Source organism: Gobio gobio, assembly GCF_949357685.1.
Source record: "Gobio gobio genome assembly, chromosome: 18".
NCBI lineage: Eukaryota > Metazoa > Chordata > Actinopteri > Cypriniformes > Gobionidae > Gobio > Gobio gobio.
Window position 1 is genome coordinate 29,072,593 of NC_137111.1, and position 18,547 is coordinate 29,091,139.

Sequence of the window (18,547 nt, forward strand, 5' to 3'; positions counted from 1 at the left end):
TCAGTTTTCTTCGTTTTTTTTGTTGTTGTCCATATCCATTTGAACATTTTTTACGTTTAATACAAATCTATTGTATTATGGATGGATTTACATAGGTTAATTTAAAATGGACGCATTGCTACTGGTTCTGTACCAAACCATATGCTTGGATACATTTCTTTCTTTCTTTTTTGTTTTGTTTATAAGTCTCTCTGTATATATGTTTGTTTTTATCATCAGTCTATTGTACATGATGATATAACCAAAATCACATCAATGGATTGTATGTATTGACATAATCAAAATCACCCCAAAAAAATCGACATGCCATCCAAAATGCTTGGAAGTTTTTTTTTATTTTTTTTTTTTATAAAAAAAACATTATCTTGGAGTTTGAAACAAATCCATCCCTTTTATTCTGGAGGGACAATAAGTAGATCATATTTCAGTGAAAAATATAGAAAATAAGGTCTCTGTAACTACTTAACGTTAAGTGACTTGGTATTAAAAAAAACGTCTTTATCTAAAAGTAACATGGCACCATGCCCCACGAAGGTCACTGACCTCGAGGTAAATGCTTCTCTTTCTTACACTATTTTCATAGGAGATTCAAACTTTAAACCTGAACATAAACTGTATTTTTATGTACAACTTAAAATTTTATTTTATATATATATAATTTTTTTTAATGTATTTTTTATGTTCCTGGCAATTTAAGAGTTAAAAAAGACACAAAAGGACAGAGAGGTCATGACTTGTCGGTCATGTCTTTGAGAGGACAAAAGTTGATGTTGTTTTGCATGCTCCTATGTGGAATATTTTGAACACAAACTGACCGCCGAGGGCAGAAAAACTGGTTTTGGGGTTTTAGATCATTATGAAGACAATTCACAGTTGGAACTTGCAAGCTGGCCTATGTGTTGACACAATAAGCAGGAGCTTGTGTACTTAAACTGTCATAAGGGCCACGTCACCTCACAATACTGTACATGAAAACAACAGAACTGATGTTATCTGTATCTGGGCTGCCAATTTAAAATAGCACATAAGTGATCCACACCAACAAAAGTTTATTTTCTGCATGTTTTCACCTTCCAAAATAATCAGTATGATACCAACACACCATTTAAAACATGTTACAAAGTTTCTTCAGGCACAAACTTTCTCACAAAATATAGACGGTTACGATAAACTGCTGCATTGTTTATTTACATGCCAAAATGTTCTATAAATTAAAAATATTTTGTTCTGATTTAATGAGCTGCGTTTTCTTTCAGTCTTTATTAGCAAACGAAACACGGAACTACTTCAGGAATGAATCATGATTTCTGTTCTTCAAAATCAGCTGCCAAGACATTCTGTCTTTCTTAGGTGCCATTTACAGTACATGTAAAACATTTTAATCTCTACTATTTTGTAATAATTATAAATTTTTAATAATTGTAAATTATAACTGCACCTTAAAGGGATAGTTCATCCAAAAATGAAATTGTTGTCATCATTTACTCACCCTCAAGTTGTTGAAGAATGTTGGTAACCAGACAGTTGCCATTGACTTCCTTAGTAGGAAAACAAATACTATGGAAGTCAATGGCTACCGTCAACTGTCTAGTTACCATCATTCTTTAAAATATCTTCTTTTGAAACTCATACATGTTTGGAACAACTTGAGGGTTAGTAAATGATGACAAAATTTAAATTTTTTGCTGTGAACTATCCCTTTAACAAATTTCACTCACTTGATTCCAAAGAACATAATTTATCTCCATCTAGTGGAGAACATACAGTACTACGACTTAGGACAGTGTAAAAAAAGAGAATTCTAATATTATAATACTGATTTGTTTTCTTTTTAATCAATCTGTGTAAGACTTATATTGCTTTACTGTTAAGTGCAAAGACGATCAACTTCAAAATGCTTAATAGAAGCACAATATCACTGCCATGAGGTATGTATGCATTTACATTACCACTTATTTCCCTTTCTATTCAATACTTTTTGAAAAAATATACTCAACAAAAACTGTGTAAGAGTATGTGTGTGTGTGTTTATTATGTGTGCTCTACAAAGGTTCAACCATGTCTTCACCATGGTACAGCCCAAAGTGGAGTTCACCCTGCTGGGCGGCAGCCCATGACATCTGTAAACTGCTGAAGCGAGCTGCCCAGGTCCCTTTGGGATCTACCACCACCACCCCGCCGAGACCCTCCACCCGCTCCTTCATATACGCAAGAGCCAGGTCACTTGCCTCCTCTGGGGTTTTCCCTAGAGAACATAGAAGAACACATAACTATATTATCAAGCTAGTGCATGGTATTATCCTTCCAGATCTTTCTGCCAGACGTAGGTGACCATAAAGTGCACAATAAGGAAGAGGATCATGCAAATGGTTTAAATTATGTGGAATGGATTTCAGGTGAGACCAAATAAATCTTATCAACACCCTGCCCATATAAACACAAATATAGGTGAGTTCAGCAAAAACACTTGCCGTTGTGTTTCCACACACACAGGGCAAAAGCATGCACACAAATCACCTCAACTTCCATGTGTCTACTCATTGCAAATGGTGCTGGAGGAGGTTTTACGAAACACATTGTTATAGACTGGCTCAAATTGTTTTTGCTCAGACCCATGAAGTGAGCAATGTTTACCTAAACAGACTTGAGGTCAAGCATCTTAATGAGGCCCTCGATCTCAGTTAATGTGTAGCTAAAGTAATTCAAGCTGTTTATTCACAGGCTAAAATGCTGCTAGGAATCAGTCTCGCGGCTATTCATGCACACATGTGAACCGTCCATTTGAGCTCATGTCAATATACATGTTGCTTCTAAATCGGTACAATGCAGATTGACTTATGGTCCAAGATGTGACATTTATGCAGTAATAATACTAAAACTACTGATTACAAGTGCACAGTACACAGAAATAAAGATATCAGTTGGCCATATGGCTAGTTTAACTTTTCTTTATATTGTACAACAATTATGTCTAGTATAACGTACTATAGGATGGGCATTATCGCAAAAAAACCCTGACGGTTTTGTTTTGACCCCATAATTATGCAAAGCTCTTGTACTTGTGCTCACTTATGTATTATTAATCTGCAGTTTCAGTTACTTTTTCTAGTTTTAAATTAACCTTTTTAATGACAATCTTATGTGTCTTTGTCTAATTTTAAATTCTCTCCAATCCAGCTCTAGCTGTCGCTCGCAAGTTCCTAGTAATTCCAAAAAGTATTTTGTTTCTCGCTTTAAATGGGGACTCCTTAGCTTCCTGCTTACCATGTACTGTATATTAAAATGAATACCAAATATTATTTTTAAAATACATTTGATACATAAAAAATACATTTAAAATACTTTTTTGATACTCAGCTTTTATAACTTGTGTTAGTATGAAAAAAAGCAATAATATGAATCTTCTCACAATGTTATTATGTTCTGTGTTTAACTTGATTTTGATTTTGTTCACTTAATAATTATGTGCTGCTATAACTCGGCTTTCAGTGCATAATTGTATTATGAATTTGCAACTGCATCTCAAATCTATTCCCGGACTGGCAACTGTCTACTGTCCATCTAATGATTATTAACTATGTGGAATGACTGTTATGATTATGTAAATTGACCAGGCACGTGCAGAGGGGGGGGGGGGGGGGGGTGCTTTGGGTGCTCGAGCCCCTGCCCTTTTTCAAAATGAATCAAAAGTGCCCCTCTCAGACAAGTATCAATGATAATGTCGTGGTCAATAAAACTAAATAATTGTGATTATTATAACATGACATTGATGACAATGTATACAATAGTAACGAACGGCTCAAAAGTCGGACAATTTCTGTTGAGGCGTTGCCATAACGCGTTGCTATGGGTTGCGTGCGTTTTGATTGATTGCTGATTTTCCTCTGTTCGGAAGCGGCTCTCGAGACAAATATGGTCCTTTCAGAGAGTATGTGGCCTTACGGGAAAAAAGTAAACCAATATTTTTTTTTCATCCATAATCAGAGCTAATGTGTTGATTTAAATACAAATCTATATACTAGGCTATATATTTTAAAGTATTACACAATTCACCAATGCCCGTTTGTCATGTAGCCTATATACACCAACCAATCGTGATCTGGCAAAGCAAGTTCAAATTCCATTGGGCATGTGAAGTGGAGCGGTAATTTTCTGTTCTTATTCATAAATCGGTTCAAAATTACATGGACAGACGAACTAACGTTTCGGGCTTTCGGTACGGGGCGCGCGTGTACCGAACGTTTATGAATGTAATCTATAACAGTTAACAGTCGGCTTGTTTAAAGCGCGGAACACACTTCAATCCGAGTTCCCACACGAACATATTAAGTATTCAGTCCATTTTATCACGAAATTCAAACGATAAATGCCGTTTTAACGCTCTATTATGTGACGTGACAGAGAGACGCGTATCAGTTCAACTTCAAGCGGCAGCGCGAGTGAACGCGATCATCTCTTCCTAAAGAAATGAATATCTAAAAGGTATGTTGAGGATACATTACAACTTACTGAAACGTATCATATGTTGTGTAATCGCTCCATTAGTGTTTCAACCGCGGAAAGACAATAAAACAGGTTGTAAACAAACAATGTCATGTAGAATCACATTTAGTGATTCATGTAGAATCACATTTAGTGATTATTCTCAGAAGTCATTCAGTGTCCACAGCTGTGAGTTCACTAGAGAGATTAACTCTTTCACTGAATACATGCACTATATTAGCCTATATATTCGTTATATTAGTCTATATATATTCATTATATACCACTTAGCCTGTTAGTGATGTCTTGTTTATTTAATGTATAGCCTAACCTGTCATGAAAATTACAGCCACTAAATGATTATATTTCAACGAGTTGGAGAAAAAATAATAATAATTAGATTTAGATATTAATGCAAAAACTGCCTTATGTGAAGCTTATGAGTGTTGATTTTTATTTCTAAAAATAAATAGCAAATGAATTTAGGCTAATAGTTTGGGCTCTGTTGTTAATCTTTAATAGCAATATGTAAGGGCTCCCTATATAGTTTACAGCATTATCTTTAACTTTTAGTTATAACTGAATTCATTTAAGGACAGACACAATTTTTTTTTCCATTAAACCACTGTTGAATAAAAATTAATATAAAGCAATTTTGTAAAACTGCTGTACCGAATCCGTACCGAACCGTGACTTCAAAACCGAGGTACGTACCGAACCGTCAGTTTTGTGTACCGTTACACCCCTAATATATATATATTTACATATTGCCCCTTTTTTACATTTGAGCCCCTGCCTCTGAAGAACTCTCTGCACGGCCCTGAAATTGACTGTATATTCTGTTACTGCCTGTAAAGCGTCCTTGAGCCTGGGAAAGGCGCTATATAAATTAAACATATTAATAATATATGACACTTGAAATGTATTTTACTATTGCCATAGACAATGATGAAATGCACTACCATTTAAAAGTTTTGAGGTACGATTTGTTTTGTTTTTGAAAGGATTCTCTTCATCACTAAAACTGCATTTATTTGATCAAAAATACAGTAAAAACAACAATATTGTGAAATAATAATACAATACAAATAAACCATTTTCTAATTTATTTTACTTTTTCATCAATGTTGAATTAATATCTTTGTGGAATCCATGATACATATTTTTTTCAGGATTCTTTGATAAATATAAAAAGTTCAAAAGAGGAGCATTTATTTGAAATAGATATATTTACAACATTATACATGTCTTTTTCATCACTTTCGATCAATTTAATGTGTCCTTGCTGAAAAAAAAAAATATATATTATTATTATTATTAAATAATTCTGACCCCAAACTTTTGAACGGTAGTGTATACAGTTTAGCAGTCATTTTCGACTAACACAACTGACCAATCAGAATCAAGTATTTCAGAGCAGTCTGATACACATAGTTAAAATAAATAATGTGATAACTATGGTCATTTTGTTCATGAAAAAAGAGAAAAAGAAAGCCAAAGCGTTGTTTGTTTATGCTAAATAAGTTGTGCTGAGCTTTTAACACATGCCTTGCTCCATGTGGAAGAGAATGAGTCTGGACAGCGTGACCTTCATAATGGCTTCCCCATGGCCTGTGGGTGAGACAGCCCCAATCTTGTTATCTGCATATCCCCCACATCCTGAGAATCAGAGATAAAAACAAAGATCCTGAGAGAGATCTTTCCTGTACACACACTCAGCAAACCTGTTGCTCCAGATAACCATCCACCTATTTGAGGCAAACCCTGATAATATTCACTGCATAACAGAGAATAAAGCATCTGTCTTTTTTTTCATTTTTGCTTATTTACTTATTAAGCAGACAATACCAGCTTTCTTTCATTAACTAGTGAGTGTGTGTGTGTGTGTGTGTGTGTGTGTGTGTGTGATTCCCACAGGTTAAAGTGTGTCCTGAGAGAATGTATGTGGAGGGTTCTGTGCTGAGCTGGGGATTAAATCTGTGGTTTGAATATTAACTCAGCAGGCAACAAGCTCTCATGAGCAGCTGAAATTTACACACATTAGGTCCAAAGGTCAAAGTTCAATCCCACACCAGCTGCTTAAGTTTGTTCAAATTAAAGGTGGAATTTTTCAACATTAAAATACTTTCGTCTATTTCAGCTTAATACACAGAAACAGCAATAAGTAAGCCATTTGTAGGCTGATTCCTCTGGACTGGACCTCTGTGGTGCAAATCAAATCAAGGCCCCTTACATACACTACAAAGAAGCAGGTTTGGATTTACCAATACATGGCGTGTCTCCCACACGCCCCTCCATTTTATTTATCATTCCACCAGTGGATGTAGCACAAGCAATGTTTCCGTCTATGTCCACAGCTACTGCACCTACTGTTCCCATCTTGCCCCTGAAACACATGCACACAAAAAAAACAGATTTAAAAACACACAAAAACAATATGGCTTACTTATTGTGGTAGCAAAGGAAAAGCTGACTAGAAAGAAAGAAACCAAACTGAGTTGTCTTTCACATCTTCTTGAGCAAATACACAAAAAAACAAAATGTCCATCTTGACAAGTATCTACGTCAACACAGTCGGTTATGACTGACATTAGGTGAATGTAAACAGTTCCGAAAATATCGGATGTGTGCTAATATAATGGATCTGTGCATTAGGCCTTAAAGTGACGGCAGCCGCATATACTTTCTGTTTCCTTCTGTTAATAATGTTAATCAAACAACAAAAGAAAAAGAGAGAATCACTTATTGCTCTTAACTAAACGTCAGTAGCTTTAATAGGTATCAGTGTACATTTACTTTATACAATAATACAGTTTTCACAAGCAATGTAAAGTACTGTTTATTTAATTTGCATCTTTGTGCTATTGTATTTAGTTGTGCTATTGCTTGTAATTTGTTTATTTGTTCTTATTTTATTATTGCCTGTTTACTTGTTTTTAATGTTTATGTTATATTAGATAGGCTAGAATTTGTTTTTGCTGTGATCGTAAATTGGAATCGAGAACTGTGAAATTTCACTGGTATCTAAAATGTTGGTATTATAAGTTTACATAGATCAAAAACAATGAAAGCAATAACTTTTTTATTTGATTTAAAGTGAATAAGGCCAGTGAATGTTTTGGCAGGTCAAGTAAATATCTGAACTACTGGCCCAACCAGGAGCTCGTTCTTCGCTAACTCAGTTAGCTGGATTTGATTGTTGAAGATTTGTTATGATCTTGGATTGTTTGGTTCTTCAAAGCTCATCCTGGACTTGCTGTCATAGCAACAGGTCTGTAAGCTTAAACCTGCTCTGGAGCAACTTATTTCATGTAAACAGGATTAGATTGCATTTTTTTTAAGCGGAGGTGATACTTAAAATTTGTCCCAACCACTGCTACTTTATCTGTAAGAGTTCCTTACTGAACCAGGGGCAAGAATAATTGTAAATAATAATAATAATAATAATAATAATAATAATAATATAAAAAAGGATTTGAAAATAATATTATAATGTTGTGTATAATACTATAGACACAGCCACTTGATTGAAATATTTATTTTTGATAGAATAATTACTTTATAATTTTATAAAATGAGCCATGCATTAATTTGAGTGGTGATGGATATTATGGGAGTGGCTTGATGCAGATAATTTGATCTTGACCCTTAAGAAACTTTAATACTGTCACGTAACAAATCTGCTTAAAATTGAATTAAAAATTAAATGAATTGCTAATTACATAAAAAATGTAAAGGGTGTACAAATACTATAAAATCGTGAATATAAATAATAAATAAAATAAATAAATAAAATAAACAGTGCACATTTCATTTATCTATTATAACTTTTATGTTGTTTTGGTCGCTTGGCTGTTTCCTTATAAAGGTCCAGAAAATTGTCGTTTTTTGTTTTTTTTTCCGCCAGGTGGCTTTTTTTATTATATGAAGTCATTACGTTGCTGTCTTGCCGCCAGCCAATCGCTGCATTGCTGATCGTGGTTTTGAGTATCGATACATTCACCCTCTTCAGGGAACTGAACACCGGAACGCTCAGACTCAACTTAATCCAGATATTTTAATCCAATCTGCAAATTAATTTGAAGAACCAAATTAGCCAGAGATCAGTTATCACGATTAGTTGATCTGGGATCTGTCAAATAATCTCAGATGTATTAAGTGAGGTACAAAGAACAGACCCCTGGCCAGAAATAAATCAAATGAATATGTTGAGCTCCGAGTCAATATTCTCGTATTTTAGCTAGTTAACAACAGTAAACACTATTGTCATATGATGAACATTTTCTGTTGGTCAAACAGTAGCCTATATGTGCACCAATTGAACTGTACTGCAGAAATACTGGTAAAACATATATTATAAAATTTATTAATTTGTTACCAGAAAAAGTGTAGTGCCTCTCGCAATTCAAAATGCTTACGCTATGTCTGACGAGTGTAACTGCTGTGCAATGTCGTCAGACTTGGCGTAAGCATTTTGAACTGCGAGAGGCACTACACTTTTTCCATGAGTTGAATTTGGAAGGCGATCGGCCGGAAGCTAGATACTGCCATTATAAAGCTTGGAAGAGCCAGGACATTTTTTAATATAACTCTCTGTTTGTGTTTGTCTGAAAGAAGAATGTCATATACACCAAAGATGGTTTGAGGGTGAGTAAATCATGGGCTGATTTTCATTTTTGGGTGAACTAACCCTTTAAGGATGAAATATTAGAACTGCCCCTGGCCTGCGTTTCATGACAGAACTTTGCATGTACTGTACATTTTAAATGAATGCACAGAATATGCAAAACTACTGACTTTCCTTTAACATTTTTCTTTTTCAATGGACACATGTATATATATGTATAATATGGACATTACAAGCAAGCAAGAAAGTAACAGGTTTGAATCAAAATGAAGACAGAATTTTCTGAACTATCCCTTTAACTATTGTTGCAACTCTTTAATTCTTAGTAGAAGTTCTAGACATTAGACATCTTATGCCAAAAGCATTATGTCAGCACTTTGTACCAGTTTTCATTACGTAAAAGCTTTACATTTGGCATTCCACAGGGTTGGCATCTGGCTCCAGGTTCTTCTTCCAGCGCATCTTGGCATAGTCTGTGATCAATGACTCCTCAGGCACTTCCGGTACACCCATGCTTCTGGCAAACTTAGAGGCCCCTTCAGCTGTCAGACACAAGTGCTTGGTCTCCACAGAGAAGACAGACATCATTCACATTATTAATTTGAGTATTTAAAACGTAAAGTGTTCTAAAATCAACTAATGATTGTATTCAATGTATGCAAAAAACATCTGATAACATATAGCCTAGTATCACTTTTTGTTTTTAATCTGTTTTAAACTGTAGATTACTGATGATGACTTTACAACAATACCTTCTCCATGACAAGCCTGGCCAGTTGCACCGGGTTAGCCACTCTTCTGACTGCGGACACAGCCCCGCTAGCTAAAGACCTGCCATCCATCACAAATGCATCCATCTCTACCTCCCCCTTCTCATTTAGCACTGACCCCCGACCTATGACATATGGGCATAACCCAAGTTTTCAACTTATCCTGGATGTAGTATTAGGTTATAAATATATGCATTTAATTGAATATACAAGTATTATGAGTACCTGCATTGAATCTCGGGTTGTTCTCCATCAAGGTCACTGCTTCAACCACAGCATCCATGGCACTTCCACCCTTCTGGAGGATGGCATACCCAGTCCTGACTGCCTCTTTCACGCCAATAGTAGAGTGTTCAACTCTTTCTTTAGGAATATGACCAGCACCTCCATGCACCACCACTACAGGCAGCATATCTGTCTTCAAATACAAATACAAATACATGACGTTAACATGAAATTCTTATTTTTTTGCAGTATTTATTATAAATGATTTATCCATGCACATAATCGTTTGAAAAATTCCTGTTCATGAGTAATCTTTAATCAAAGTAACTTCCCCTTCTTGCAATGACATTTCTGATGGGTTTACTGGAGCGATGGCGGGACAACCTGTCCGTCACATGAGATCACAGCAATTCACAACGATTCAACCATCCAATCAATTCCTGATGGACAAAATCACGTGATTCTACTGCCTTTGTTTAGAACTACTTTTGGCACATGATTGGCGAATTATATTTAAAAATTCTTTATAGCATGTTTTTGTGATCATACATTATTCGATAAAAATGTTACACCTTTTTTTGACTGTTGTCATTCTAAAAAATGTGGCATTTATCTAGGTATTTTCCACAGAACCCTGGACATAATTTGGATATAACTTGCAAATATGTTTTTATATATTTTTGAATAAAAACGATATCAGGATTTTTTTTGGTCTTATTATTTTATATGCTAAATTTCATTTTAAAGGACTAACGCTTAAGTAACTCTTAAATGCACTGATAAAAAAATCTAGTTATACAATTATTTAATTTTTAAAAGTTAATTGAAAAAATAAAATTTTGAAATGATCTCTGTTTTATTTATTTTCCTTTAAAATGTATATTGGTTTTGTTTCCTTTTTGTGTTTAGTTAACAAACCTTGTGTTTGTTAATTTTGTTGGTCTACCAAACTTTTTTAATTGAATATTTCACAAATAAAATAGTTATTCAACCTGTGTATTTAACTGTTGTGTAAAAGCAATACAATCGTTCTGTTGGTTTGAATATTTTAATCTACTGCATGATCTTTCGACATTTGTTAAACCAGCTACAAAACACACATCATATGAGCTATTCTTAACGTTGCACAAGGCTAAACTTTATGACTATTAGACCAGAACAGAAGATGCATACACATATACAAGTAGCCAACAAAGTCAGTGGTTTTTAATGACTTTACTATCACAATAATTCTGTCTACAGGTACAGCATTTGTAATGTTTACAATGCCATGTCAAATTGCGTTACAAAATGAGTTTACGAGCTGTAACCACCCAAACTGTATCCCATCGTCAAATACAGTGCAAGAGAGTGTAAACCAATCTTAAAACCTATCAACCGATCAACAAATTTTGTGCCACTTTCCCAAATATGCATAACATTAAAAATTATATTTACCAAGGGTCCCTCGCCAGATTAACGATAGGAACATAAAAATCACTGGTTGCAGAAGAGCATTAATAGCAATGGGGAAGCTGTAGATGGTGTCACGAGGACACATGATCCATACCATAGCTGCTACAGAGAAAACACCAAAATAAAAGTCCTGTAATTAATGCCATTGCCACAGGGGCGCAACATTCAGTTCCTGGGTTAGTTCTGCTTCAACACACTACACACATCAATTACATGTAGCCTGGTTTTCAAATAAGGCTGAAGAACTTGATTAGAAGGAATTGAGGAAGTCATCCCATATGTGAACACAGATTAAATGCATCTTAGTTTAATACAGACATGTTGATGAATAAAATGTCTGTTTTCAAAAAATGCTTAACCTATTTTTTCTCACACCAATAATTTTACCATTAATGGGCAGCATATGATTAACCAATTCATTATTATTTATTTATTATTTATATATATAGGGTTTTGCATTATTTATAAGTTGTTTTAAAATACATCTGTACTGTCAAAGTGGGACACATTGTAAACATATTCTGTCTAATGTAATGTAAAGTTATTCTCAACAAGTTCAATTCAAGGAAGTTATTCTACATTTGAAGTTGTAATATTTAATTGCAACAATCGTATTTAAAAGTGCATGTTCTTCTTTAGTACAATACAGTAGTTCAGGTTATATGAACTGTGGTTTTATGAAGGCACAAATAGAAATTGTTCCCTTTAATATGACTGAAATGTACAGTATGCACTGTTGGACAGTTTGTATGAAAACGATTTTAGGAAAAATTTGATTCATTATTAAATTACATATAAAACTACATCACAGTCACAAATTACCCTCACATTTTGTCTCAGAAATTGTCATTTTACATTACGTGACTGCTGTGCAAATGTGTTATGAAACACCCCCTGAAATAATGACAGAACTATACCCATTTTCATCCCATATGGTAGTGAGAACTTAAAGATCGTTTTAAAGAATATAAATTAATGATAAGATAATTCAGCTTCAGTGTCCCTGTTGTCTCAATTTACCCGTAGCTATTAGGCTAATCCATATAGGCTTACCGGTATTTGAATTTTTTTTTATGTTTATTTTTTTATATATATTTTTTTTACAACAAGTATGTGTTTCAAAGTGTGCATTATTAGCTACATTTTAGACATTCATCTGTTGCGTCCTGAATTTACACGACTTGTACTTGCAACGCGCTGTTCTCAGTCTCCTCCACGAGCATTCTCGGTGAATCTCAAAGCGTCTGCCGCTGGTGGATGCATGCGCGTCATCAGCGCGCTGTGATTGGAGAACGAAAATAGGATGCTGTGCGCGCGTGCAGCGAGCCCCCATTCTCAAATGAGAGTGCGCGCGGCCGTCTCGAGGAGGCGTGCGCGCGCTTGAGGGGCTGCGGTCCCATTGACTATTCCGTCTCCCTGACAGCGGCAGCATCAGCAGCAGCAGCGCGAGCTCGGAAAACAGAGCCGCGCGGACTCCGCCTTTGCTCCCATCATCCCACCCGAGAGCCCGAGCTCCGAGGCGGCTTCATCAACAAGCGCTAGACCCCCCTCGTCGACTCGCACATATCCCGCGGATCAGATATGGACTACCCTTAACCGGACCTGGAGGGGAGAGGCAGGCGGGCGGGCGGGGGGTGGGGGGGAGAGAAACAGGAGAAAAAGCCGTATAGGAAGAGAAGCACAACCGTGGGTGCCTGCCGCAACGATGAACGGTTCGCCACGCTCGCGACAACCGCAGATAAGCCATCGGACTATGTCCTGAATAGCGGTTTACATAGCTGGGATTGTGCACCGATCATACAGGGGTAAAATATGTCCGCCTCGGTGGGGCCCCGCGGTGGCCCTCGCCCACCCACAACGCAGCAGAGCTCCATGTCCGAGCAACCGGACCTCAGTCACCTCACCGAGGAGGAGAGGAAAATTATCATGGCTGTGATGGCTCGGCAGAAGGAGGAAGAGGAGAAGGATGAGGCCATGCTCAAGTAAGACATCACGCTTTATAGGGAGTCTGTAGTATTCGTGCTGCTTCTGGAGACCAAAAGGCAAACAGCTTGTGATGCTTTCTGTAGGTGCATCTGTTTGCCATAGCCTACTAATAAAGCCATCAGGCTGTACGCCTGCACCTGAGCTCCACTGTGTGTGTGTGAGTGTGTGTGTGTGAGTGGGTGGGTGAGTCTGGCCATGTTCACTTTTTCCAACCTTACGGACACCTGTTATGAATGAGCACCGCTGTGTGTATCATACACATCCATATGAAATAACCTTATTAGATGTGTAATGAAATGCAGTGAACGGCCAGGTGACTGGTCACAGGTGTAGCTGTTAAAGAGAGAGGGGTGTGTCGACATACAAGAACTAAATATCTACAACTCGATACACCTTGTTGTTTTACACCTAACTGTGTGATGGATTCATTTCAGGCAGCACACGTGTCATGTCACATATTTGTTTGACTCATCATACATTTTTAAAAATATTTTTTAATAGGTCAGTGAAAGTTTTTCTGCAGTATCCACCATCATAGTCGGGATTCCTGCCTGGTCACGACAATATTTCCGTGCCTCGTCATCATGACCGTCAGGATCCTTAACCCATTCATTGAAATCTTCCCTGATTGTAGTGAGCATCACTCACAGCCTGAGTAAAAGCAGTCATAGCTTTGTGTTTTGTCTGTTTAATATTTTCTTTTCCTCTTAATAATAACTTTATTTGTATAGCACATTTTACACAAATAATTCGGCTCAAAGTGTGTTACAATAAAAATAACTTATTACAATAAGCACCACTGTGTTTTCATGTGAAGTACTTTACATGAAAACCAGTAAACATACCATTTGAAGAGATCTGATTTATGACAGCAATTTACATGTAGGAGGGTTTATAAAGATTTATTCTGAATAGCTATTTGTGGTTCATCAGTGTTGTTATAATGAGTGTGAAGATGTTTCTTGGCTTCCTGTCCACCTGCCATTTAGAGGCCATCATTGCTCATATTACATTAGTTGTAGCCACCTTGAGAATTGAAATCAGATTTATGCATCTCAAATTGGTTCACTGAGCAGCAACAATCGATAACTTAACTACTTCGTCCTATTTTTCTCATAGGAAATTATTATGCAGTTATTTAATTTCTCAGCCTTCGTGTATACATCTTTGTCACTAAAATCGTCAAGAAAAACGGTTAAAGTCACAGGTCAAATGATATACAGTGTCAGTCACACAGTATTTCTTATAGAGAGATAAACTGTGTCTTAGCGTAAGCAACCTCTAATTTTCATTTGCTGTGTGTTTTATGAGACAGTTTGAATGGTGAACAGTTCCTTAATGTCCAAGAAACGTCTGTCCTGAAGCAGAAGCTAGAGGTCGACCTCACAACGCTTTTGAGGCATTCAGAAATACATTGTGTGCTAGCTTAAAGGGACAATTCACCCAAAGATCATTTACCCCATTACAAACCTGTATGCCTTCTTTTTCTTCTTCTGTGGAATATAAAAGAAGATAAGTTTGGGAAAATTGCTATTTTTAAATCTTATTTTGTGTTCCGCAGACAGAATGTTCATTTTTGGGTGCAAATAATATTGTAGAATTGTTTAAAAAAGGAGGAGGAGATGTGTTTTGTACTTATAACTCAAACTTAATTTCATGAAGAAGATGCATGTTTGGAGAGGATACTAGGAAAAAAAAGTTATTCCGCTGTCCTAATTTTATTTTGCTGTTAAAATTTCTGAGAGATTTACTGTCACTGTCTAAAATGTGTTTGTACAGAGAGGAGAAGCCCATACAAGCAAAAACAGTGAACCTGGTCGGGAATAAGAAACCACCTCAGAAGAACGACATCAGGTAAACATCTCAACCAAGTTTACCTGCAGTAAGTTAGATGTAAATAAATGATAAACATTGTAGTGGCCATTGTCATGTTATGTAAGTCATTTCATGTTCTGACTGATAGTGTATGACTGCGGTTTCTATAAATGCCAGACAATGAGGATTTGACAACTCTGCCACAAAATGACAGAAAAAGCCATACGTGATAGTGAATGAAAGGTCAAGCTTTACCTTAAGGAGGTGTTCAATGCTGGTTCTTTCTTGCAGCTGTAGAGTTTGTAAAGAATGAACTTGGAGAGAAGTGTCTAAAAGAGACTAATGCTGTTGTGACATTGTTTAATACTTTAAATGACTGCTTTATATGTTTTCAATCTTTTCTTTTAACTTGCCCATTGGCGTCACGCTGAAGTTTCTGAGAGTGGCACTGTGTTGTAAATCAAAGCCTTTCTCACAGTCGCATTATTTTTCTCTGCAAAAACAAGAAAACAAATCCTGGCACCTGTGGTGGTGCTTTAGAGTGCTGACAGAGTAATATTTATGCTATGTTAAATTATTTATGCACACCAGTATTGCCCTGGTTCTCTCAGCCGGAGAATAAGAGAACTGCGGTGTGGTTCATATCAACAGAAAGAGTATATCCCTCTCACACTTGCTCTCTGTGGTCTCTGGAGGGGTCAGAGGATCAGAAAGGCTTAGGATTAGGGGGCAAGTTGGCCAAAGCACATCTGTTTCTGTGTGGAGTCCCTGGATGTGGTCACTTGTCGTGTCATTAGCCTGACCAAGAACTTGCTCCAATAGAGCACTGCAGTTTTTATCGTAGTGTTTTTGTAGGCCAACCCGGAAGTTAGCATCACCCTAGCTCCCTTGACAAAAACCCAATAGCATTTTTAAATGACTTTTGGATTATTATAGAAAATAAGATGTGAACAACAAAAGTTTATGATTCGTACGTGATAATCTTCACAGCTGTTATGCATTTTGAAGCCTAAATACAATGGTCACACTGTAAACCCGAATAAGTTGGCAAAACTAAAAAAAATTGAGGCAGTTGGTTACATACATTTTTTTTAAGTTAATAAATTGAAAGTTTAAGTAAGCAGAACTTTTTATTTTGTACTCTTACATATGAATTGCTCTTAACTTCAAATATTTGAGTAAGCTAATTCATAAATCAACTTAAATATTCTTAGCAGTGGAAACTTGGCTAGCTTCAACAAGCTAATTCAATAAATGCTACCTTTCTAATGAGTTACACAATGCTTAATAGCATAATGAGTACAGCAATATAGAACATTTAACATACTGTCCTCAACATCTGTTCTCAAACCAAGCTCATGCTCCACTTGTCACCATGACCCCCCACCCCCCCCCCACACACACACACACAATAACTAACATAGCAAAACATTAAACACTAAATCTACACCTTAACATTAATCTTGCACAAAAAACATTTAACACTTAATTTTAGCATTTACTTTTGAGTGTCATGGCAAAGCATGCTGGGAAATATAAATCCCATCCCAGTTTCAGTTCAATTTAAGTTTGTCTAAATTAAAAGAAACAAGTTTATAAAACTCAAAACAATACAACAATTCAGATGACTTAAAATGTGTCAGTTTTGTGAACTCAAAATAAAACATAAGTTCTAAATACTCATAAAAGTTCATTTGTTTGAACTAAGTTGTTTAATTTGAGTTGGCTCTACTCAAACCAATTAAGTATTTTTAGCATTAGGGTTTGCAGTGCAGAAGTCGGCATCTAAACGTAGGATATACTGCAGGGGTGGGGAATGTTGGTCCTGGAGGGCCACTCTCTTCCAGAGTTTAGCTCCAACCCTGAAAAAAAAACCTCACCTGCCTGTAACTTTAGCATGCGTCTCAATCAGCTTCCTGTTCAGTAGTCAGGGCACTGATCAGGACATAAGTCAATGGGCTGACTCCCTGATCAGTGCCCTGACTACTGAACTAGGGAGCTGATTGAGACGCACCCTTAGTAATCCTGAAGACCTTGATTAGCTTCAGGTGTGTTTGATTAGGGTTGGAGCTAACTCTGCAAGAGAGTGGCCCACCAGGATCAACGTTCCCCACCCCTGCTATAAAGGAACAACACAATTGGCCACATGACTTCATTGCCTCCACGCTTAAGCTTCAAACAACTCTTTCGGTCTTTATTTAAAACGTTTTCCCTGAAAGTTTGAGTTAGATTTGTTTGCAACTGTTTGATTATGAATACACCGAGGCTGTAAAAAACTGACTAGTGAACAGATGAGTTTTCCTGTTCTGCATTATATCATTTAATGTCCCAAACAACCTTTCTAGTCCCGTTTAGCCAATTATTATACAAGTAAAAGCTTTAAAAATCACAAGGGGGTATTACTGATATATTTTATGTCGTAGAATAAAACATGGACATAAGCTTGTGGCTTGTGTTAACCACAGCTTATTTCAGGCATAAAAAAACCCATTGACTTCAGGACAATGGAAATGATAAAATGCAAACTCGTTTCCGGGTTTTAGCATGCAAAAATATGTCATCCCTGCAGCATTCTATTGACTTGAGCCAAAATGCAGTTGTGCTGTTTATCATTATTATATTATCATTGCACCATATACGCAGAATGTATTCGATCAGTTACACTTACCAGAGACTTCTGGCCTGGAAATGTTGCTGTTGAGCAAGGGATTTAGAAGATGGGGTGTATTTGAGTCAGGTCTATTCTGCTAAAGATCAAACAGAGAGTTGCTCTTATTGTAATCTTATTCTCTTGAGCCCCACTCCTCCTCTAGCCTGTGCTTCTGGCTTAGACACAAGAACTGACAAAAAGCCTTTAAAAAGAGGAGGAATACATGAATAGATAAATAATTAAATGCACAGGCATATCACACAGTACTGGCTTTTAATAGCGCCCTAGTCCATACATTAGCACCCACTGGAGAACAAGCCTTCCGAATCCATTTGCTCTCACCCACCAGCAGGCCTCAGAAGGATGAGCTTGAGCTCACGGGTTGGCATGTGCTAAAGTCATGCTCCTAATTCTCCCGCTCCCACTCAATTACTCTCTCACTTGTTTAGTCAGTGGCCCGACTGCATTATACAGTGTGGCTTTCGCAGACCTCTGCATACAGATGCTGGAGTGGTCGTGGGTTTGATTGTTGTGCGT

General features: G+C 36.6%; 2 protein-coding genes across 2 annotated transcripts in view; one reads left to right on the plus strand and one right to left on the minus strand.

Annotated features, from left to right (window-relative positions):
- Positions 1 to 1,029: 1,029 nt before the first annotated feature.
- On the minus strand, positions 1,030 to 11,679 carry asrgl1 (asparaginase and isoaspartyl peptidase 1). Its single transcript, XM_079843016.1, has 7 exons — positions 11,542 to 11,679; positions 10,105 to 10,297; positions 9,862 to 10,004; positions 9,519 to 9,673; positions 6,747 to 6,868; positions 6,031 to 6,141; positions 1,030 to 2,245 (listed from the first exon to the last, which is right to left on the minus strand). The coding sequence occupies exons 2-7, from the start codon at positions 10,289 to 10,291 to the stop codon at positions 2,043 to 2,045; spliced, it is 921 nt and encodes a 306-aa protein (XP_079699142.1). The 5' UTR covers positions 10,292 to 10,297; positions 11,542 to 11,679; the 3' UTR covers positions 1,030 to 2,042.
- Positions 11,680 to 13,371: 1,692 nt separating this feature from the next.
- The window catches only part of rims1a (regulating synaptic membrane exocytosis 1a), a gene marked incomplete at its 5' end in the record, with an annotated part of 104,481 nt that continues 99,305 nt past the window's right edge, over positions 13,372 to 18,547 (plus strand). Inside the window, 2 exon segments of the mRNA XM_079841970.1 lie at positions 13,372 to 13,541; positions 15,325 to 15,399. Of these exon segments, the coding sequence (XP_079698096.1) occupies positions 13,372 to 13,541; positions 15,325 to 15,399 (245 nt within the window).